This window comes from Vipera ursinii (assembly GCF_947247035.1).
Source record: "Vipera ursinii genome assembly, chromosome: 2".
Lineage (NCBI taxonomy): Eukaryota > Metazoa > Chordata > Lepidosauria > Squamata > Viperidae > Vipera > Vipera ursinii.
Genome location: NC_139513.1, coordinates 236,435,185 through 236,459,808, shown reverse-complemented (window position 1 = coordinate 236,459,808; position 24,624 = coordinate 236,435,185). Strand labels below are relative to the sequence as shown.

The following is a 24,624-nucleotide window of genomic DNA, read 5'->3' as shown; positions in this document are numbered from 1 at the left end:
ATGCTGAGAAAAAAAAATGTTACATGATGTGCATGACTGCATTACCCGATATTTAATGAATTCCATGACCAATGACTTCGGTTTTTGCCTATTCAAAACAACAATTCCAGCTGGGCTAACTGTAAAGTACATGGAATTTCACTGCACTATATATTTATTAATATAATTCAGGCAAGGTAGCTCTTTCAGTTTAGTCTGGTTACTTGCCTGTGGAACCCTTTGAGGAAAATGGATTATGCCTGCAAATAACTTCTGAAACATTCAATTATTTCTTCAAGTCAAGTGGATTTTTATAACCATGTTGTCATTCTGAAGCCTAAAATGATTGATCTGCTGAATCAAGTAATACAAAACAGTTTTCTTTTAACAATTAAATATATATTTTGACAAAAGTAAATGAAAACTCTGTAACTGCCACAACCACACTATACCTAAAGGTGAAGATGGAGTATGACTAGCTAAAATTGCACAATTATCTTGCTCAGAGCTAAGTTACGCTAATTCACATGCAAAACACTTTGCTTCAGTTTACAAACGTCGCTTGGAAACCTGGTAGAAGAGTTGCTAAAACATACTGTGTGATCAGTCTTCTATGGATGTGTAGAATACAACCACATATTAAATCAAGTCATCCACTCAAGTCAAACAAGATGAAATCGGCTTCCCTGGGTTTTAAATTTCTGTTAGCAGAATTCACAGAATTCTTACAGAATATGGAGAAATTCATAGTGATGCCACAAGGTAAATTACATCATTCCCAATTATCCGTAATCTTACCAAATCCTTGAGGCACACATGCTGGCCCCATTCTGGACCCATGCTTAGACGAAGGGTTTTCCTGTTCCCCCATTCTATCTTCAAAACTGTGTATTTCAATATACAGAGAACCCAATGACAATTCACAACTTCTTGCTATAGAATAGAAAACTACCTTAAATAATGCCAGAAATCATAGCTTTCATTTGCTAGGAAATGTAGAAAGTGTTGCTGACTAGAAAAATATTACAAAGAATCACAGTTCGAACTATCTTATGCTATCTCCAGTGTTATAACACAGCAATGACTTTTAAGATATTTTATTATAGATCGAGGTAGCTTACAGATGCTCTCCAATTCTCTTTTTTTTTTTTTGCATCCACCAGAATATCTTCCAACCACAATTGTTCAAAATTAGTGGTGCAGTTTCAGGCACATTAAAACATAAAACTTCTTACTAAAAACCTGACAACTTTTTAAGTAAGAAAGATATGTTTTCAAAATTTGATGAACAATGAAAAAAAACCCCACTGTTTTTAAAAAATGTTAAGTGCATTCCTTGGCAAAAGACAACTTGCCCCAATAACCTGCACTAATAATGAAGGAAGATTTTTATTGTATCAGTTTTTGTTGAAGGAAGATATAAAAACTTTAACCAAATTCCCTTATCAGTACTTATCGAATGTAATCACTAATAAAGGAGCAAATAGGATTTGGAAATCGCAAGTATGACTGGAATGTTATGAAAATTACAGTGAAAATTTCCACTTTTTAAAAGGCACACAAAGAAGTACATAAGAAAAGCAGCATTTTCTCTGTGAAACTGGCCAGTAATAGCATCAATACCCGATGTTATTTTAGTGCAAACATTTTTTGCAATATAAGAGGCATACTGCAAACGAAGTTGTTTTACAGTTGTACAATTATTCAGTTGTCTCAAGACACAGAAATATTGGAAAGCTTATCATAAAGTGGCCCAAAATAGAATTATCCTCCATATCCCTCTGGCAAAAATAAGAATGGCTAAACCTTCTGAGCAAGGGGTGTCGAACTCCCACACAATTGGTTCTTCTGGTTAAAACCAAACTTCTGGCTCCATTGGAGAAAAAAAAAAGTTATGCCGATAGATCAGGCTAACTTCTCTCCAGCTTCTAAGTTTACTTGGGGTCTGGAAAGCTAATACAAGAGACTGGATTTTTAAGACAGAGGTCCTCAACTGCTGAGCTGCAGCCCACTACCGGTGTGTGACCTGTTTGGAACCGGGCTACGCAAGTGGCGGGTGAGAACATGCACAGGTGCAAAGCTCCCTTCATGCAACCGGCAGCTGCTCACACAATGACCCTTTACATTTTTTCTCTCTGCTAAATTGAACTGTGCCTTTATCATGGATATATGAGCAAAACAGTAGAAAAGAATGCTTAGTAAACTCAAGTCATTTCACATCGCCTGCTTCTCGTCTTGCACTGCTGCCCTCTTTCTGTACAACAGAATCCTGCTAACTTTCTAAAGATAGTCATTAACAGAGAAATTACTTTGTATACAAAAAAGTAAGCTATCTTATGACAAACCTTTTCTGTATCTATGACTATACCACCAAACTCCCTTTTACAAACCTGTAATCCCTTAATCTGGAGTAGAGTCAGGGCGATGGAGCTGAGCATTTTACTGGTTGTACGCTCTTCCTAACAGCACGTGAAGTTTACAGCAGATTTTTTTTTCTTTGCACCCTAGGAGAAATATCTGCTTCTACCTAGGATTGGGAGATCAGATGTCATCGTTCCGCTAAATGAGACAGTTCAAACAAATTGCACGCATTATCTATCTAAAAAGTCTTAGTAATGAAATGAAACATCCGCACTCATGGAGGGATGCCAGAATCTGACCTCTCCTCTCCTTGATAAGTCATATCCTGCACAATCTCCCTCCCCTAATTACACGTCATAAATCACATTCACCAATTAGTTTTACATATGAAGTTACACTTCCCCTTGACATCAGCATCTTCACCACTAGGCCACCCTGCCACACATGACTGTAATCTACCATCAATATTTAACAAACTGTTGAAGGTTTAGTTGACAGTTGAGAGGACCCCATTCAGGATATTAGCAATAAATATATTTGTAGACTCCAAGGCTGTACACGGTCCTTCAAAAGTTCTATAATGGGACAGAATAGGAAAATACAGTACCAATAAATTAATGATTATTCTCTATGTATTTAATAATTCCACTTTGCTTCTACCATCTTTTAATTACACACCCATGACCTACACCAAATTGCTCCATCACAAAATAAACCAGGTGGCAGTATTGCATTTTTGTTTTGCTAATTTGCATATATCCAAACAATCATTATGTGTTAGCATATTTTATATATATTTACAATAATGTCTGGGAGAAAAATCAAGGGTGTTCCCTTCTCTTTTTTCATCTCATATTACTATTTTATGCACAGCTATCACACAGAGAAAAAGATACCACTTACAAGGATAATGCAGCTCATTTGTATCAATCCAGACTTAAGTGATATAATTATAGGAAATTATGAGAACAGTGATTGGAGACTCTGTGCTTATACAGAGCAGAGTTAACAGTCTGGCATTCAGCTAAAGGTGATTTCTTTACAGTATTGCTATATGAAAATACAAACAAACCAGATTCAATTCCTGACTCATTCTGTATTCCATTTGGATGAGCCAAGCACTTTCGCTGAGTCTACCCTCGAAGGGAAGTTAACGGCTCTGAATTCTTTGGCATTAAATTATCTCAGAAATTCAACCGTGGGTTTTATATCCTATGTTACAGATAATTAAATTTAGATAATTCGCTATTTACAAATCTATATACACTCACACAAACACAGAGACATAAAGTAAAAGTCAATAATGCCAAAGAAGGTAGTCTTGATTTACTGAGGCTCCTCAACACCCAAGGGCAACATGCCAGAGGTTGACAGTTTTTCCAGCTCCAGAACGTAAGGATTATATTCCTCTTCAAGCTTTTGCTTCCAGATCTTAACTAGAGGTGCAAACAAACAAAACACAAAAAGATTTTCCTCTGGGCAAAGGCATATGAACAACAATTATGGACTCTAGTTCTTACAAAGGCTATAACACAAAAGGCAGGAAGGCATGTATTACTATGCTTTTGAGAATACTAAAGTTGGAAAAATGGTTCCTCAGGGTAGCTAACTAGTAACTATTTCCTACTCAAATCTTGCAGGTCTTGTATCGATCCAGGCTCACAAAAATACGCATAACCATTCATAAATAAAATGATAGTTTTCTAATGAAGGAAACTATAAATAACAATCCATTATAATAGGGCTATTTTTTATGAAATGAGTGTTTTCATTTATTAAGAACATCGACTATATGCTAAATAACAGTTTGGTTAAAATAATATTTTTAATTATCACTTTAAAAGCTATGTAAGACAGCTTGTAGGCCATCCATGTTCCCAATAAGATTCTAATTAATCCATCATTTGAGACAATTTATCAGATAAAGTGCCCAAACGGGTGGCAGAATTTAGACAACTTTGGATGATCTCAAAAAGCAGGGTTGGATAGGTTTATCTGAAAAGGATCAGCAGGGCTAGAATGGGAAGACAACAACAACAACAAAAATCACAAAAGCCACTGCTATAATGTTGTATGAAATCTAGATTAATGCTTCCATAGAATCATCAGAAGTTGAACTTGACACAAGGAAGATGACTTAATTAGCAAAAGTGGAACACTATACAAATACCACAAAAAGCTGCTGATGGCACCAATAACTAGAACATGAAGAATAAAAACTAGAAAACACTCTTTGCCGGCATTCAGGTATTAGTTGAATGGTTCAATACTTCAGGCACAAGAATTCTTGAAGGAAGTAAAGAGCAACACATCATCCTATAAAAAATAGTTGCTAATCTGTCCTATCTAATATATTAATACAGCAGTTCCAACCTTTCTGGCATCAGGGACCAGTTTTGTGAAAGACAATTTTTTTCATGGACCTGAGAGGGTGGGTGGGGAATGGTTTTGCATGCAACCTAGAGCCCATGCATACGCTCGCTTCGCTTGCTTTCCTGCTGCTTGCAAGGCCCAGTTCCTAACAGGCTGTGGACCAGAGGCTGGAGACCCTTGTATTAACATATTTCTTGGTCAGTACAGCACAATATGGCCTGGGTTCAGAAGAATCACTGCTATCAGAAATGAAGAAATAAAACAAGTACGGTGGTGGAAGAATCTAGAGCACTGATTCAATCTTTTCTTATAAGTGATACCAAACATAACTCTGAGAAGGGTATTCAACTTTAAATACACATTCTATCACAAATGAAATCAACAAGGTAAATGTGGTTTTGCTTGGTTTCTCCTAAAGAGGCAGTCTCCATTCTGGATATCTGTAGTACAGATAGTCCTTGACTTATGAGAGTAATGGAGCCTGCCCATTCATGCCGGACATCAAGGACTACATTAAATGAAATACCTAATAACCTCCCTGCCCCTGGTTTCCCCAATGCATTCATTAGGTCATTAGGTAGAGCATGGGGTGAGTCAGGGATGGGAGAAACCGAGGGAGGCCTAGTGCAGGCCCAGGCACTCCCAGGAGGCCTCCTCCACCCTCTTAAGATACCCCATGCTCTGCCTCCTGCCCCTTGGTTTCCCCAAAGCCCTATGGGCCTCCTCCATACTCCAGCCCATCACTGTTTGCGGTATGACAGGCCATTTAACAAACATTCAGAGTTACAATGCACACCTCGAAAGCTAAATATGAATCTGTTTCAGAGTTACAAATTCTGCAGCACCCCTGCAGCCATTCACCCTTATGACCGTCCAGAGACGCTGCAGCAACCCCCCCCCCATTTCTCTCCCATTCTGCCCAGCCAGGTCCTCAGAGGCACTGGGCCTGCTTTGCCAACATACTGGGTACCATGCACTCTTCCCCATCCCCACTCCCCTGTCACTCTTTGCTTATCTTTTGACGAGCTCAGGAAGTCAGGGTAGAGAAGGCCGCTCCCTCGTTCGGCCACGTGGCACAATCAAGAAGATAAAATCCAGTCACTTTTGCCTCTGTTGTAATCCTTCCCTCTCCAGCCAGCATAAACCACTAGAATTTCTTCTTAGCTCTGCCAGTGCTAGCTGTACCCTAATGGCGCTAAGAAGAAATTGCACCTATTTTGGTTCCTTGCAAGCCTTTCCTCCCCAGCTAGCATAAATCAGTAGTAATTTACCCTGGCTGGGGAGGAAAGGATTGCCATGGGAGCAAAAGAGATGGGATTTATTCTTTGCTCTACCAGCATTAAGAGTAGCGTAAAGCTAGCACTGGTGGCGCTAAGAAAACGTGCATATATTGATTCTATGCAAGCCTTTCCTCTCTGGCCAGCTTAAATCACTACCATCTCTTCTTAGCGCTACCAGTGCAAGACTAAAGTAAAAGTTAGAGCTGACAGCACTAAGAAGAAATCCTACTGATTAATGCTGGCTGGTGCCACTAGTGTAAAGCTAGCACTGGCGGAGCAAAGAAGAAATTCTAGTGGTTTATGCTGGCTGGCAAGACAAGGATTACAACGGAGGCAAAAGTGACTGGATTTCATCTTCTTGATTGTGCCACGTGGCCGAACGAGGTAGCGGCCTTCTCTACCCTGACTTCCTGAGCTCATCGAAAGATAAGCAAAGAGTGACAGGGGAGTGGGGATGGGGAGGAGTGCATGGTACCCAGTATGTTGGCAAAGCAGGCCCAGCACCTCCGAGGACCTGGCTGGGCAGAATGGGAGAGAAATTGGGGGGGGGGGATTTGCTGCAGCGTCTCTGTGGACGGTCATAAGGGTGAATGGCTGCAGAATTTGTAACTCTGAAACAGATTCATATTTAGCTTTTGAGGTGTACATTGTAATTCTGAACGTTCGTTAAATGGCCTGTCATACCTCAAGGATTGCCTGTATTTATTTTTGGGTATTATACTACTTTAGTATTCTGCTACAGAAGTCTCAAGGCAAGACTGGTTTAAAAGGCAGTCGCTGACATCACTCTAAAGATTGAAGCACAAATTGCAGCTAGCTTTAACAAACCCAGATTAACATCATCAGGATTTGAAGAATTAAATGACATATTCAGCTACCACAAAGTAATGTGCAAAATTTGCAACTGAAGAATATTCCAGAACATTCTATTCTCCCGGAACTCAACGTCTAAGACTCCTAAAACAGCTTTGGGTTTAACAAATTTACTTTTGAAAACTTTGAATTATTCCAAGAATGGCATGGTTGTAGTGAGAGAAGAGAACATTCTAGAGTTCTCTAGAACATTCTGTAATTACTGAATTGTGGTACCTATGCTATCATAAAAACTGTTCACCTTAAAAATGAAAATGTACAGATGAACTGAAAAGAATGTACATATTTAAACCAAGACCCTGAAAACTCACTGTAATTTGGGACATCCTCTTCAGACTCTTGAAGGGGCACTATAACGTCTAGTCCAGAATACTTTTTCTGATGGGTTTGGAGTGTACAGTCACTTTGTTTTACTTCTTCACTTGACTCCTTCTCTAAAGCTGAAATCATCTCCTTGTAGGCCAGCCTTGCTTCCATTGTCAATTCCACCATTTTGTGAAAGTAGTCCTAATTTATAAGAAAGGGGAAATTTGCACTGATATAATATAACTGATTATCCCAAAACAGCATAGTTCAATGTTCAGGGATTAGACAGCTCAACAGTATCAAGCTGTTATGTGTTCCCAAGTTCAATGGTATCTGGAAATCAAGGGTGTTTTTTTTTAAAGGCTAAAACACCAAACACAAGGGACTACAAAAATGATTTTGGAAAATAGCATTTTATAAAACACAGAGGAAATTAAAGTGCTTGAACTGCCTACTGAAATTGCGTATAGTAACATTATATAAAATCTGCCAGCAATCAGAATCTATAAGTGCAGCACACTGAAGCCAAAACACTGTTGTAGAAAAACTGTAGCAATGATACCTATGTAAAAATTCAATCCATATTATAGTGCCTCTGCATGTCTCTGTGGTCAAGATCCTAATTGTATGTGAAAATAAACACTATTTACATGAACTGAGCATGATACAAATAAAACTGTACAGATAAGTAAGACCAGTTTGCTTATTTTTGTTTCAGGGTAAGTCAACCTTAGGAATTCTGAAGCCATGAAGTTTCTTGATTTATCAGTAACTTGCATAGTATTTAGAAATAGGGGCTTATTTATAAGAACAAAGGGCAACTTGTTATACTAATGGTTTTAATAAGTTCATCATCTAGAAATATAAAGTTAAACTAGGCAGCAAAAGATTTTGTCATCTTGATAAACAGCCCAGATGCTGCACCAATTGATGCTAATAAATCAACAATGGCAATCACTGTTGGATACTGCAAGAGAAAGATGTATTAGAGCAGACATGTCAAACTCGCGACGTCATGTGACGTGCAACGTATTGGGACAGTTTTGCCATTGCCGGCAATGGGGTGGGCGCGGCTTCCGGATGATGTATCCGGCCCGTGGGCTGGGAGTTTGACACCCCTGTATTAGAGGCATACAATTAGCATAGGTATTGAAATGATTTCCCTAGGTTATTTAATAATTCATCCTCACCAAAGATACACAAATTGAGTAGGCATTTGAACATGTGATACTAAAGGTGGGAAGGAGATACTAAAATTAAATTGAAAATTAATTTGTTTTCCTCTGACTTTGGGAAGTTGGGGGCAGTTGGGAAATATGTATATCTTCTCTTGTAAGGAACCATGGATTAATCAATTATCTTTTCTTAAAATGTTTTTATTCAGTATGTCTTGTTTACAGGTGTAATATATTATGTTTTGAATTATATGGAGTAATTGGGTCATGGGAAACGTGCACTGATTTCTTTTTTCAAACAAGTTAGAAATAATACTCTGCTACAGTCACAAAGGCATTTGTGTAGGAGTGTGCAGGAAAGCAAAGAGGAAGTAATTTGCTGAAATTTCAGACACAAGCACAATTTTCTTCATGTCACTCAATAGTTATTATTATAAAGGAATATCTGACATATACACCTTTGAGGCAAAACCCTTTTCTCACTGCAATAATGCCTGCTTGCTAATCAATCCATGTCTTCAGTGCAGAGCCCTGACTCAATGAAAGTCAACTTTTATTTGAAAAGAATTGCTTCCGAGAGTGAGATGGGCAGCATATAAATCCAATAAACAGAGTTACCTGTAACTGTGAAGGCAAAAACTTTCTTCTTGCAGACATCTGCACTGAACCAACAGGTAACTGAGAAGTAATCATGAACAAGCCATTCTGCATTGCTCTAACACCAGAATAGCAACAGCAACAGTGCTTAGAGCCAGGGGTAGGCAACCTTGGCTCTTTTATGACTCGTGGACTTCAACTCCCAGAATTCCTGAGCCAGCTTATGCTGGCTCAGGAATTCTGGGAGTTGAAGTCCACGGGTCATAAAAGAGCCAAGGTTGCCTACCCCTGGCTTAGACTTTATACCGCTTCATAGTGCTTTACAGCCCTCTCTAAGCAGTTTGCAGAGTCAGCATATTACCCCCAACAATCTGGGTCCTCATTTTACAGACCTTGGAAAGACGGAAAGCTGAGTCAACCCTGAGCCAGCACCAAGTTACTTAAGGGCACAGAAAAATGCCCTGGATTACCGACAGGCATCTTTTTAAATGCTAGCAGTAGCTGTTGCAATACTAACAATTAAGACTTTTAAAAGCTGAAATTCAAATCCATATTAACAGAAAACAACGTGCGCAACTCACCTGAGCACCATCGTAGCTGAATATTCCCACCACACTAACAGGCACAATTTTGCCCATGCAGTGCCCTAGAGCTTTGCGATTGAGAGCAAAAACAAATGGAATATTCTGTTCACATGCAGTGTCAATTATGAGATGCAGAGTCTCATCCAACCCACCTGTGATTAAAAAAAAACCAAATTAAAAGAATGAACTGTTAAAAAGAATTTTGCTGACAAAGTAACTAATTTTTCTTCGTTTCTCTCCTGAGGTATCCCCCAATGCCTCACTAAACTCCATCACAAAAGTGATTTGTTTGCTTCAGGTAAATACATTTTTAATGTTAAAAAAAACACCTTACCTTTTGACTGACTTTTTTCACAATTTGGAGAAATGATGACACATTTCAACTTCTTCAGCTTTAGGTGTTTCAACACTTCTCTGAGCCCCATAACGACTCTGCGTTTTGTCTTGGCCTTCACAGGGTCTTTCTGATACAGGCGGTCTTGGAAACGAACCAACTCTTTTAGGAGATCTGTAACGCAGCTGTCAACCTCTTTACTAAGCACTTGAGTACAGTAGCTAAAGAAAGAACCAATTGTTTCAGTATTTTAGCAAATGCCCGACTTCCTTCTGTCTCTTTCTTAGCCACTCTAATCGAAGAAGTCTACGTTCAGAACAAGTAACTTCTATACCATGAAATAAAAGTACAAAAACACTGAGTAAAAATGCCTTAAGAGAAACATGTGGGGAAAAAACATACATACAAAATAAAGGCAAACTGTCCTCATTTAAAATTTTCCTTATGTACACACACCTATATCCCTGATGTAGTTAAGATTTCTGACATTCAACATTTGGGATGGTAAACCAATATGCTGTGCACCTCCTCTTAAGGTGGGGTCCTGGTGGTCAGTTGGGTCTACTTCTGGTATACCTCTCTCCAAGCTGCACAGCAACGGTTCTACCCAAGCTACCTGACGCCATCTCAGGATTGGCGGTCGAATTTCCAAAGCTTATGGTACTGGGAGACTTTAATCTACCTTCCCTGGGCAGTGCATCAGAAGTGGCCCGAGAGTTCATGGCCTCCATGACGGCCATGGACCTTACTCAAATTACTCAGGACCCAACTCACGAGGGAGGAAACATGCCAGATCTAATTTTTGTCTCTGGGCAGTGGCTAAATGGGCTGGGTGGGGTTACTCCAACATCACAACCCCTTTCATGGACAGACCACTACCTCCTGCGGTTGGGCCTCCGTCACGTCACCCCCCGATGTCAGGAAGCGGAACCGACCAGGTGGTTCCGCCCCAGGCGCCTGATGGACCCAGATAAATTCCAGATGGCGCTTGGACCGATTCCCACCTCCCTCTCCCACAACCCGGTCGAGTTAATTAATGCCTGGCAACAGGCTGCTTCGGAGGCGCTCGACCGCGTTGTCCCTTTGCGGCCTCTGACCCGGCGCAAGTCCCGACTCGCTCCTTGGTTCTCCAAGGACCTGCGGGAGATGAAGCGCCAGAGAAGGGGCCTAGAGAGCATTTGGAGAGCCAGTCGGTCTGAGTCTGACCGAACACAGTTAAGATCCTTTTCTAGATCCTATCTTGTGGCAATGAGGGTGGCAAAGCGCGCCTACTTCACCACCCTCATTGCGTCCGCAGATAATCGCCCGGCCGCCCTATTTAGAGTGGTCCGCTCCCTTTTAAGTCAAGAGACGGGAGAGGACCCCCTACATGGACGGGCTGAGGAATTTAGTAAATATCTGGTGGACAAAATTGCTCAGATTCGGGCTGGTCTGGACTCTGACTGGGCAGTATCTAACGAGAGGAAATCGATGAAGTTGGCCAAGTACATCTGGGAAGAGTTCGATCCTGTGACTCCGGATGAAGTGGACAAGATCATGGGGAAACTAAGTGCCGCCACATGTTTGTTGGACCCGTGTCCCTCCTGGCTAGTCTATGCTTCTCGGGAGGTTACACGAGGCTGGCTCCTAGCAGTTATCAATGCCTCACTGAGTGAAGGGTACTTCCCTGCTGCCTTGAAAGAGGCGGTGGTAAGGCCCCTCCTCAAGAAACCGGCACTGGACCCAGCTGTTTTAAACAACTTCCGTCCTGTCTCCAACCTTCGCTTCCTTGCGAAGGTCGTTGAGAGTGTGGTGGCGCGACAGCTCCCTTTGAACCTGGAGGAAGCTGAATATCTAGATCCGTACCAATCGGGTTTCAGACCGGGGCACAGCACGGAGACGGCATTGGTCGCGCTGGTGAATGATCTCTGGCGGGCCCGAGATAGAGGTTATTCTTCTGTCCTGGTCCTATTAGATCTATCAGCGGCTTTTGATACCATCGACCATGGTATCTTACTGCGTCGTCTTGAGGGGCTGGGAGTGGGAGGCACCGTTCTGCGTTGGTTCTCCTCCTACCTCTCGGACCGTTCGCAGACGGTGTTGGCAGGAGGGCAGAGGTCAAGCCCTAGGCCTCTTAATTGTGGAGTGCCTCAGGGTTCGGTGCTCTCGCCCCTCCTGTTCAACATCTATATGAAGCCGCTGGGAGAGATCATCCGTAGCTTCGGGGTGAAATATCATCAATATGCTGATGATACCCAGCTATTCATCTCCACCCCGAACCAACCCAGTGATGCCCTTGATGTGATGTCCCGTTGTCTGGAAGCGGTACAGATTTGGATGGGAGAAAACAGGCTTCGACTCAACCCGGCCAAGACTGAGTGGCTGTACATACCGTCATCTCGTTTAGTCCAAGAGGTTCCATCTCTGACTATAGGAGGAGAGATGTTACCTCCCATTGATAAAGCACGCAATCTGGGCGTCCTCCTAGATTCACGACTCAGTTTTGAAGATCACATTGGAACCGTGGCTAGGGGGGCATTTGCCCAGATTCGTCTTATATACCAATTGCGCCCCTTTTTGGACCGAGATGCCCTACGTACAGTCACCCACGCACTCGTTACCTCCCGTATTGATTACTGTAATGCTCTCTACATGGGGCTGCCCTTGAAGACCACCCGGAGGCTTCAGCTGGTGCAGAATGCAGCTGCACGGGTTGTGATGGGAGCTTCCCGATACTCCCATATTACACCCCTCCTGCGTGAGCTGCATTGGCTACCAGTTGCCCTCCGGGTGAGATTTAAGGTGCTGGTACTTACCTTTAAAGCCCTACATGGCTTAGGTCCGGGATATTTGCAGGACCATCTGCTGCCGGGAACAAATTCCCATCGTCCAGTACGCTCACACAGAGAAGGCCTCCTCAGGGTACCGTCAGCTAGGCAATGTCGGCTGGCGACCCCCAGGGGGAGGGCCTTCTCTGTGGGAGCACCAACCCTATGGAATCAGCTCCCCCCTGAGCTTCGGATAGCCCAAAACCTCCAATCCTTTCGCCGCGGCCTCAAAACACACCTGTTCCACCAAGCTGACCTAGACTGACAGGCATTTTAATTAATTTATATTTAGTATTTTTAATTCATTTTAAAATTCTCTAATTTTTTATTGCACTGATGTTCTCAATTTTCATTTTATCTTGATTTATGTACTTATTATATGTTTTATTGTGAGCCGCCCTGAGTCCTTCAGGAGATAGGGCGGGATATAAATCCCATCAATAAATAAATAAATAATAAACCTAAGCAAAATGGACATCACTGAATGTACAACATCAGAATAAGAGCTCCTTTATAATAGGAAACAGATGATCAAAAAGGTATTAATTTGTTCAGCCAGGTGAAGATTCACTTCCAGGTGAAGACTGTGGAACAGATCATGAATTATTGATGTCAAATATACAAGTTCAACTTTAAAAGTTAAATAAATGCTAAAGAAAGTTTTACCGGGAGAAATACATTCAGAATTTAAGCTCAGTTAAGGGAACAGATGCAACACGCTGATGTGAAAGAGAACCCGAAGAGAGATGAGAAGAGATAAGAGACCCCGTAAAATTCAAAGATTTCAAAGAAATTATTCAAATGACTTGCAGATCAAGCATCAGGATAGCTGGAAAAAGACAAAAGGATGAAAGCGAAAGCCTCTGGCAATAAGAAAGATTTAGGATAACACAGACTTGCAACATCAAAAAGGAAAGGATTAGATAGTTCAATAATGTAAAAAAAGAAAATGATGTAAACCCCCCACCACAGAAAATGATTTTTAAAAGTCCAGATATCCTTAAAAGATCACCAAAATCACGGGAGAAGTTTCAGCCAAGCTGGGCTTCTTAATAGTAAACATGAAATCAATTGAATAGAGGCAAATTAAGTTAAAGGAAGTAGGAAAGATAATACAGGTAGCCTTCAAGGTATGAACCTAAGGGAGCCTGCCCATTAGGATTGTCTAAGTCAAAAAATTTGTCAAATGAATCAGACTCAATTTTATAAATTTTTAAAATCAAATTCATTAATTGAATCAAATGGGTTGTTAAAGGAACAAAGATCTGACTCACTAGTTCAGGGGTGTCAAACTCAATTTCATTGAGGGCCACATCAGCATTACGGTTGCCCTCGGGGGGCCGGGAGGGCGTGGCCAGGTGGGCATGGCCGGGTGGGCGTGGCCAGCTCAATGCTGCTCACTCAGCGCAGCTTACTCAATGAAAGAAAGTTGGCAGCAGTGCCCCTGAGGGGCAGGCAGGGTGGCAAAAACAGTTTTTAGCGCTCAGCTCTACTATACCAGCAAATCAAGCAATCACACCAGGGTTACCCTTGTAGGTAGGTGCACTTGAAGCAACGTGTCAAAAACTTAACCCCCCCTAAAAAAGTTTTCACACTTATGACCGTTGCAGCATCCCCAGGGTCATGTGATTTACATTCGGATGCTTGGCAATCGATTCATATTTATGATGGTCATATTGTTCCAGGGTCATGTGATCGCCTTTTGCAACCTTCTGAGAAGCAAAGTTAGTGGGGAAACCAGATTCACCTAACAATCATGTTACTAATTTAATTTCTCTCTCTCCTTCTCTTTCTCTCCCTCTCTCCCCCTCCCTCTTTCTTTCTCCTCTCCTTCTTTCTCTCTCTCCCTTTCCTTCTTTCCCTATTTTTCTCTTTCCCTCTATTTCTCCCTTTCTCTCTCTCCGTTTCCCTCCCTTTTTCTCCTTCTCCCTCTCTATTTTTCTCTTTCCCTCTATTTCTCCCTCTTCCTCTATTTCCCTCCCTCTTTCTTTCTCCTTGTCTCTCTCCCTTTCTTTCTCTCCCTCTTTCTCTCTCCCTCTATTTCCCTCCCTTTCTCCTTCTCTCTCTCCCTCTTTCCCTCTTTTTCTCCCTCTTCCTCTATTTCCCTCCCTCTTTCTCCTTCTCTCTCTCCCTTTCTCTCCCTCTTTCCCTCTCTCCCTCTATTTCCCTCCCTTTCTTTCTGCTTCTCTCTCTCCCTCTTTCTCTCCCTCTCTATTTTTCTCTTTCCCTTTATTTCTTCCTCTTCCTGTTTCCCTCCCTCTTTCTTTCTCCTTGTCTCTCTCCCTCTTTCTCTCCCTCTTTCTCTCTCCCTCTATTTCCCTCCCTTTCTCCTTCTCTCTCTCCCTCTTTCTCTCCCTCTCTATTTTTCTCTTTCCCTCTATTTCTCCCTCCTTCTCTGTTTCCCTCCCTCTTTCTTTCTCCTTCTCTCTCTCTATTTTTCTCTCCCTCCCTCCCTCTCCCATTGTCCCTTCCTTCTTTCCTTCCTTCCTTCTTCCTTCCTTCCCTCCCTCTCTGTCCTTCCCTCTCCGCGTTAGAGCAGTACCTACGGAGGCAGCCCTGCGGCCCGGCTTTCTCTTGCAGAAGGCAGACTGAAACGGAGCAAGGAATGCAAATCGCCCGATCTCGCGCTTCAGCGATCTCCTCTTCTCGGTTTCAGTTTCTTTTGCTACAAGACAAAGCAGGCTGAAACGGAGCGAGGGAATCTCCCTTGCTTTGTTTCAGCCTGCTTTCTCTTGTAGCAAGTGAAGCTGAACCCGAGCAGAGGAGATCCTAGGAGCGCGAGATCGGCCGATTCACATTACTTGCTCCACTTCAGCCTGCCTTCTGCAAGAGAAAGCCGGGCCGCAGGGAGATTGCAGGAGCCAATTGCAATCTCCCTTGCTTTCACTTGCGGAGGTTGGGGCTGGCCTGGGCATCTCTCCCCCTCACCGGCTGGGTGTTGTTCGTCCTCCCCCCCCCCGCATCCCACCTCACTCCCTCCTACCTCCTCCTCCTCCACTTTTTTTTGGAGCCGCAGGAGACTAATAAGATGCAAATAGTGCTGGGTTCCACCAGCCCACGTGCACTTGCCTCCTACTGAGCAAGTGCTCAGCCGGGCCGGCGCCAAGGTGGTGGGGGCCGGACCTTTGTAATTTCTGGGAGAGTTGTGCGGGCCGGATTCAATCATGTGGCGGGCCGTTTGTGGCCCGCGGGCCTTGTGTTTGACATGTCTGCACTAGTTCCTTTGATTTCTTAACTAACATCATGAAGGAGAAAGATATAAGCAATGGTTTTCTTCAGCAGAAATGTAGAGCAAGTAATGCTGGACATTAAGGAAGAGGGAAAGAATGAGGATTACAGATTTGGAGACAATTTTAAGAATGCTGTGGACTGCAAGAAGAACCAAACAGTTTTGGACTAAAATTCTAACGTACCCCTTGAATCTAATAATCAGCACAGAATACTTTGGACAAGTGGTATGATGGACTGGGGGGAGGGGGGAGAAAAAAAAAACCCTCTACATTTGGCAACATTGAATAAAGTAGAAAATATCACTGAAATGTCATTGGAAAAGCTATAGATTATTATCTGGAACAAGTCAAGATGGAAGACATTTGTCCCTACTGATACCAGGGGCTGAATCAAATTGGCACCTAATTAACATCATCTGAACCAATCAGTACATGTAAGGATAAGATAGTTTAAAAATGTCAATTTCTTCTCCTGTGAACTAAACATTTCCAATGGAAAAAACTTATGCAAAGGCGCAAATCCATCATTCCATCCTAACATGTAATTTGCTTATAATTAAGGTCATTGCAGAATTTTACTAATCCAGCATGTAGCTGAATGTACGGAGGAAGTCAAATTGGATTTGGAACAGGGCCGTAGAGGCAGCTCCATCCCTTTCTGATCTTCAGGAGTTCAGTTGGAAATCTCAAATCGAAGTTACTTGTTTGAACATGAGTGAAAAAACATAATCTTGCACTGCGTGGGAAGCTGTACTACTATTTCAGATCGGTATGAATAGAGCTTTCCTTCAGACACTCACGTTACACAAGTTGGGGAGATTAAGAAATGATATCTTCATTCTCTATCCAGTGTGGAAGTTTTTACATATTCAGTTGAACTCTTGAACAGGCCTTGTAAGGATTCTATTCAGATTGCAGCTTTGTGCCAGAACTACCATCAGGCATCTCACTTCACAGAGCTCCCAGGCCGATAACAAAAGCAAGGTTTGAATGACTGGTATCAATGTACTTACTCTCTAAATCTTCGGCTATGGATTTTGGGAAAGCTGGGTTTCAACTGTGATGGAGCAATGGGATTTTGTACGGAGCCACCGAATTCTGTACATCTCAAGTCCACTTCTGAATTACTCTCGGTCAGAATTACTGGGTACTCTGCAACTTCTTTTACAACTTCTAAGTAAAAGGAAGTTGTATACACAAATGGTTATTTTATTTTAATAGATGAAAAGCCTTAGAAATATTATTGATTAATTTAGGTCAGTTTAAATCTATTAAGGAAGTATTAAAGTTAATCTGGCATGAAAAGTGACAGGCCACATGAGGAGAGATTACAGAAAGGATAGCCATAGAACACGACATTTTACATATTTCTGTTTAAAGTTTAAGCAATCTTTGTACACAAAGCAAATAGTTAACATTTAAAATAGTCACATCACCATCCTTCAAAAGCATTGCTTCATATTTATAACTAGTGAGTTAAAATCAATACCAAGAAGGAGAGTGCTCGATCCATTTGTCTGAAAGCCAAACTGAACAATTAGTATGCAATATTCCAAACATTACTAAAATATTCTTATTTTTCTTTGTTCTATGTTCTCATTGCATTTTATATTATATTTATTGTTAAACTTTTTATATTGCTTGAGAATGGTCTGAAGATGTGATACATACACATACTGTACACTAAATGCAGATGATATGCTAAATATATATAATATACCATGTGTGTGCGTTAGTTACATTTAAAATTAGATTAAAACATAAAATAGAAATAATATGTCTTCTTCACATTTTCAAGCTCTTTTAGGTTATAAGAGAAGCTAATTCTTTACTGTTCTTGTTTTAAATTGAACAGTGCCTTTTGCATTTAGAAAACCTGGCAATGCTAAATACCAAGTTAAGATATAAGCACGGTGCAATGAAGATCAACCTTATCCACTGCAGCTTTTAACTATCTACAAAAGGCCCAAAAGTGGCAGTTATATCCGCAAAATGAAGATAAGAATTTTTAAGCAAGATTTTTTTTGTGCACTCTGTAGGAAAAAAGCAAAGTCTAGGCCAGGGGTAGGCAACCTTGGCTGTTTTATGACTTGTGGAGTTCAACTCCCAGAATTCCTGAGTCAGCACGGCTGGTTCAGGAATTCTGGGTATTGAAGTCCACAAGTCATAAGACAGCCAAGGTTGCCTACCCCTGATCTAGGCTTATGTGCAGTAGCTGCTGTATCACAAACAAGCCACTCCAATTATTTATTAACACATTTTTTAAAAATCCATTCCCTATAAGCACCTGGAACTGATTGCGTGCTGATGTACACTGCAACTTCTTTGGAGGGTTGACCATGTTGCTCGCCATCAGGAACAGATTCTGCATTCTGCTCAACAGCATCAGCTTTCTTTGGTATAGCCATCTGTTCCAAAATGTGCTGCTGTTTTCGCTGTTCTCTCTCCTTTAAAATAATCTTTAAAAGAAAATACTTGCATTAGGCTCTCCCCAAATAAAGCTCACTGGTTCCTGAAATATTGGCAGGCAACATTTAACTACTTTGGGATGCTTTTTGTCTGACTTTCCATGAAAGGTAGCACGGCAAGTGGATAGATTTTAAATATGTGACTTCCGGTCCTGCATAGCAGCCCAGCAGCCGAGGGGTTCGGGAGGCCATGCCCTTTGGCTGAGTTTCTTCCTGTTAGAGGGGACCCTAGATGGGCTAGAAGCTGCCCCGAAGAGGCGACAAGGAAGGAAGGAAGTCCTGGGGACCTTGGAGAGACGGCAGTCGACCTGATCAGTTCAGGAGAAGCCTTCCAGAAACCAACAGGAGAAAGGCTAGCCTAACTTCAGAGTCTAGCCCAAGCTGCAAGCAACCAAAGTCAAAAGCACTATTTTAAGCTGATTGTAAACAGCGCATTTGAATCTGGGTAAGAACATCGATTTTCTCTATCCTACTTATCAACTTTCCTGAAGGAAAAAAAAATCCCAAAAAGCAAAAAACCTCCAAAAGTGAAGGAGGGGGATTTTTGCTCCAAGGAAGCAGCGAATTAAACTGTTTGTGGAGGACCAAAATGTATTGAAATGAAATGAAATGACTATAAAACCTAAATTTGGATGTTTGAAGTTACTGAATGGTTAAGAGTCTCATTTCAAAGGCAATTTGTTCATTTTGAAAATTTGAAAAATAAACCAGTGCTGACATCTAGTGGTGGATGAAGACTACGACAGGTATGGCTTTCATCAGGACTTGGCAAAATCTGGAAAAAACTAATCTCTACTTGTGACCTTCAAAGCTGTAACAATAGAGAACAGCTGTGACAAAAAAGAAAACAATCTGGGCTGCAGACAAAGTGAGACTTACAAACTTCAGGGAACAACAACAACAAAAAAAACTTTTTTGAACTTTCTGGATTACAAGTATCTATTTAACTCTGACCCCAAAGCTTTTTGTAGAAAAAATAAAATTTGGATTCTTGGTCATCATGGAAAATCAGAGATTTATAAAAAGAAACTATCAAGAAAAAATAAATAATTTTCAAGAGGAGATATGTTGCATCAAGCTCCCTTCGTCCAGTGCGCTCCCACAGGGAGGGTCTTCTCAGGGTGCCGCCGATAAAAGACTGTCAGCGGATAACACCCAGGGGGAGGGCCTTCTCTGTGGGTGCGCCTGCCCTCTGGAACCAGCTGCCCGTGGAGCTTAGGACTGCCCCCGACCTTTGCACATTTCGCCGGCATCTGAAGACCTGGCTCTTTGAGCTCTCTGGCCCAGGCTGAGAATTTTTAACTGGTTTTTTTTAATTTTAGGGATAATTTAATCTTTTTAAATTTGTTTTTAACTTTTGTACTGGTTGTTTTAAATACCCTGTAAACCGCCCTGAGTCTTTCAGGAAAGGGCGGTATATAAATCTAATAAAATAAATAAATAAATAAATAAATAAATAATTCAAATAATAATGATTTCAAATCACAAAAAAATCCAAAATAACTTTGAAAATATAAACCAATTCATTTCCAATTTAACTTTACAACAACAACAACAAAATAATCCCAGGAAACAACAACAGAAAAGGAACAGATAAAACAGACAACTGAATACAAATTTGAGGATAGAGGCTTAAAGATGGAACCTAATAAAACAAAGAAATATGATTTAACCCAGGTGGGGGAAAAATTATACAAAATACTGGATTTGGAAAAGACAAGTTATACTTTAACACCACAAAACAAGAACTTTTTTTTTTACAAAATGGACTGCAGATATACTAGGAAAAACACTAGAACTGGAGAGACAAAAATGATAAGTGAGGCAGAGAGAAAAAGAAAGAAAAAGATTTTCAACAAAAATGAATGGGCGAATGCCTCTCACAAAGATATTATACTTGACTTACCTTTTATATCTACAGTAACACCTACAAGAATATTTGACTGAGCAGAACATACTGATTAAGAAAGATACTGGGCAAAAGAAAAAGGCTAAGGTGAAAATTAAGAAAATAGACAAAGGGGCCTATCAGAGAGAATATTTAAAAAACCTGTTCAAATATGGTTAAAGAAATAGAAAAATTTTGGATGTGAATTTGACTTTAAGAGGGAACAGCTCCTCAAGTAACATAGTACTTTATTTTTTATTTCTTGATATAAGTAATATAAGAGTTGGAATGGCTTATATAAAGGAAATGTTTTAGATATCTAAATGTTTTGAGTAAGAGTTAAAAGACTAGATAACTAGATTTATTGTTGAATATTTAAAGATTAAATATATTCTTAATTATGGTAAAAAGAATGAATTTTTTTAGAAATAAATATGCATTAGTTTATAGGAAATAGGGATTTTAACTAGCATACTATCTTTTTATTTTATTTTTTTATTATTATTCTTTTTTTCTTTTTTTAGTCTTATTATTCCTTAAGAAAGGTAAAAGTATTGGGTTGGCCTGCATGAGAAAAAATAGACTTAAATATTTAAATGTAATTAACTTTTAGAAAATCTTAACCAGTAAGAATGTTTTGAACATTGTGGAAAAACAAATGTAAACAAGAACTGTAAGCAGGATCTATGATGAAACAACAAGAATGACTAGATAGAAAAGGAATATTATATTGATGTGATTATTATCTGTAAAAATATTAGAAAACGTTTATACTCAATCATCATACGTTAAAACAAGTATTAAAAAAGATTTTAAATATGTGCAAATACTGAATTCTGTTCCACATGCTCAATGGGATGGGTTGAAATGAACGCCTTTAGTAATGTAGGCTTCTAGAGATTCACATTAGGTCAGATTTTATTCATGTTGACCCACCATTGGCCAAAAATCTAAAGGGTCACTTGTCCAAATCCCTGAGTAACAACACCTCTCTCTTGGCAGCTAAAGAACATGGGAGAAATTGGCTAGACATTTTTCCCTTCTTCTTCTATGGAATTTTCTTGGGAGCCCTGACTAATTGTGAAGAAACAAACAGAGGAATCTAAGCTCAAGTTGTGAGTGAAATCTTCCAGAATGCAGAAAAGAATTGGACTTATGCAGACTTCTAGGTGCATGAAAGTCCAGAAAGAATAGTATTTGTATTTTATATTATATTATATCAAATAGGCACTAAGCTAGCCTCATTCAATTTCTTTCAAAGCTAGTCTTTCTTCTAATATCTCATTATCATTTTATGCTAAACCTTCCCATCATCTCCTTGTTCATACATCTTTCTTTAACCTAACACCCATCCATGTTTTCTTTACTACTGTGTATTCTTAATAAAGTTTCAGTACCATTTTAAACAGATATATTTTTGCCAGTTTATGTCTTATGTAGATTACAATGTGATAACATGCATCAGAAGGCCTTGGTCTTCATGGATTGAAAAGCAGATATTAGTTTAAATGCTCTTAAATTCCTTCAATTAACATGCATCAGAAGGCCTTGGTCTTCATGGATTGAAAAGCAGATATTAGTTTAAATGCTCTTAAATTCCTTCAATTAACATGCATCAGAAGGCCTTGGTCTTCACGGATTGAAAAGCAGATATTACTGTAGTTTCAATGCTCTTAAATTCCTTCAATTGCAAAAAGGGGAAGACATTTTCATCCTTTTGGCCTTACTGCTACAACCCTGTTTAAGAAAAGCAAAATGGTGGCAGCAAACACTAAGCTGAAAACTAATATTTGTAACATCACCCTGGACTGTTCTATTGGATGAGGCAGACCTGGTGGTGCAGTTTTACAGTAGGAGAAGGGCTGTTATACATCTCTGACAGGCAGTTGCTAATAAAAAAGTAATATAAAAATATAAAAAGTAAAGTAATATAAAGAGAAATCCTATGAGAAAACCATGGCATTATCTTAACATGAAGTAGCACCTTTTTAATGTTAAATTAAAAGATAGTTTACATGTTATGCTGCTGTGTCATAGTAAGGTAGCTATATATTTTATATTCCTGATCATTTCAACAACCTGTCCCCCAAAAAACTCTTTGAGCAATTTTACCTTAAAAGTGAATTCACTCAAATTCTATCTCACTCACATCCCTAAGAATTAATGTTTTAGTCCTTAATATGTTTCTTGTAGCAACAGTTTGAAGAATTGCATATGTATTAAATATTAAAGAAGGCCAATGCATCTATAGCAGTGTTTCTCAACGATGGCAACTTTAAGATGTGTCAACTTCAATTGCCAGAATTGTCCAGCCAGTCTGGGGAAGCTCACACATCTTCAAGTTGTCAGGGTTGAGAAATGTTGGTAGGGCAAAGGAGCAACAGTTACACTATACTGTACTTAGGAGTGGTTAGATGAATGTACCTTTTTTAGTGATGTTGGCTTCTTTGGCTTTGGGACTTCTCTCTGCTTCCCTTTCTTGACCAATGGAGAACTAGAGTCCAAGGGATTGTGTGGAGTATTTTTCTGAATTGACTGCGAATTTTTTGTTACTCTGAGAGACTCCTTAGAGGGCAATGTTACTCCACCACCAACTGAAACAAATATAAATATACAAATATAATCTGATGGAGGCTTTAAATCTGAAGTCATTGCTTACCTTTGAGTGTAATTCAGATTTAACAGTGAACTCATCACATAAACTCAAGAATGTGTAACACAACATCTTCCTTTCTTTGTATAGCAATACATTACACCAGCCTTTACTTGGGAACATGGCCGTTTTAGAAAAGTAAACTGCTGCCAATTTCTTCTGTCTCTGTTCCTTCCAAGTTTAACTAAAAGTAATTAGTTGCTATTTTTAAAAATGATAAAGTACTACAGGGAGTGCAGAATTATTAGGCAAATGAGTATTTTGACCACATCATCCTCTTTATGCATGTTGTCTTACTCCAAGCTGTATAGGCTCGAAAGCCTACTACCAATTAAGCATATTAGGTGATGTGCATCTCTGTAATGAGAAGGGGTGTGGTCTAATGACATCAACACCCTGTATCAGGTGTGCATAATTATTAGGCAACTTCCTTTCCTTTGGCAAAATGGGTCAAAAGAAGGACTTGACAGACTCAGAAAAGTCAAAAATAGTGAGATATCTTGCAGAGGGATGCAGCACTCTTAAAATTGCAAAGCTTCTGAAGCGTGATCATCGAACAATCAAGCGTTTCATTCAAAATAGTCAACAGGGTCACAAGAAGCGTGTGGAGAAACCAAGGCGCAAAATAACTGCCCATGAACTGAGAAAAGTCAAGCGTGCAGCTGCCAAGATGCCACTTGCCACCAGTTTGGCCATATTTCAGAGCTGCAACATCACTGGAGTGCCCAAAAGCACAAGGTGTGCAATACTCAGAGACATGGCCAAGGTAAGAAAGGCTGAAAGACGACCACCACTGAACAAGACACACAAGCTGAAACGTCAAGACTGGGCCAAGAAATATCTCAAGACTGATTTTTCTAAGGTTTTATGGACTGATGAAATGAGAGTGAGTCTTGATGGGCCAGATGGATGGGCCCGTGGCTGGATTGGTAAAGGGCAGAGAGCTCCAGTCCGACTCAGACGCCAGCAAGGTGGAGGTGGAGTACTGGTTTGGGCTGGTATCATCAAAGATGAGCTTGTGGGGCCTTTTCGGGTTGAGGATGGAGTCAAGCTCAACTCCCAGTCCTACTGCCAGTTTCTGGAAGACACCTTCTTCAAGCAGTGGTACAGGAAGAAGTCTGCATCCTTCAAGAAAAACATGATTTTCATGCAGGACAATGCTCCATCACACGCGTCCAAGTACTCCACAGCGTGGCTGGCAAGAAAGGGTATAAAAGAAGGAAATCTAATGACATGGCCTCCTTGTTCACCTGATCTGAACCCCATTGAGAACCTGTGGTCCATCATCAAATGTGAGATTTACAAGGAGGGAAAACAGTACACCTCTCTGAACAGTGTCTGGGAGGCTGTGGTTGCTGCTGCACGCAATGTTGATGGTGAACAGATCAAAACACTGACAGAATCCATGGATGGCAGGCTTTTGAGTGTCCTTGCAAAGAAAGGTGGCTATATTGGTCACTGATTTGTTTTTGTTATGTTTTTGAATGTCAGAAATGTATATTTGTGAATGTTGAGATGTTATATTGGTTTCACTGGTAAAAATAAATAATTGAAATGGGTATATATTTGTTTTTTGTTAAGTTGCCTAATAATTATGCACAGTAATAGTCACCTGCACACACAGATATCCCCCTAAAATAGCTATAACTAAAAACAAACTAAAAACTACTTCCAAAAATATTCAGCTTTGATATTAATGAGTTTTTTGGGTTCATT

General features: G+C 40.3%; 1 protein-coding gene across 4 annotated transcripts in view; it reads right to left on the bottom strand.

Annotated features, from left to right (window-relative positions):
- Window positions 1–24,624, bottom strand: part of SECISBP2 (SECIS binding protein 2) — a 61,162-nt gene that overhangs the window by 13,766 nt on the left and 22,772 nt on the right. Inside the window, exons 12-19 of one of the 4 annotated variants that reach the window (XR_014491340.1) lie at window positions 22,680–22,849; window positions 18,187–18,358; window positions 16,913–17,072; window positions 9,863–10,083; window positions 9,526–9,680; window positions 7,178–7,373; window positions 3,612–3,776; window positions 279–2,915 (exon numbers count right to left, since the gene is read on the bottom strand). Coding sequence is in view for 1 of the 4 variants with exons in the window: in XM_083353792.1 (XP_083209918.1) it covers window positions 3,667–3,776; window positions 7,178–7,373; window positions 9,526–9,680; window positions 9,863–10,083; window positions 16,913–17,072; window positions 18,187–18,358; window positions 22,680–22,849 (1,184 nt within the window). In the remaining 3 variants the exon portion in view is untranslated. Of the gene's footprint in view, window positions 1–278; window positions 3,777–7,177; window positions 7,374–9,525; window positions 9,681–9,862; window positions 10,084–16,912; window positions 17,073–18,186; window positions 18,359–22,679; window positions 22,850–24,624 lie in introns of those variants that run through there. The other 3 variants (XR_014491339.1, XM_083353792.1, XR_014491341.1) reach the window with 3 other exon arrangements.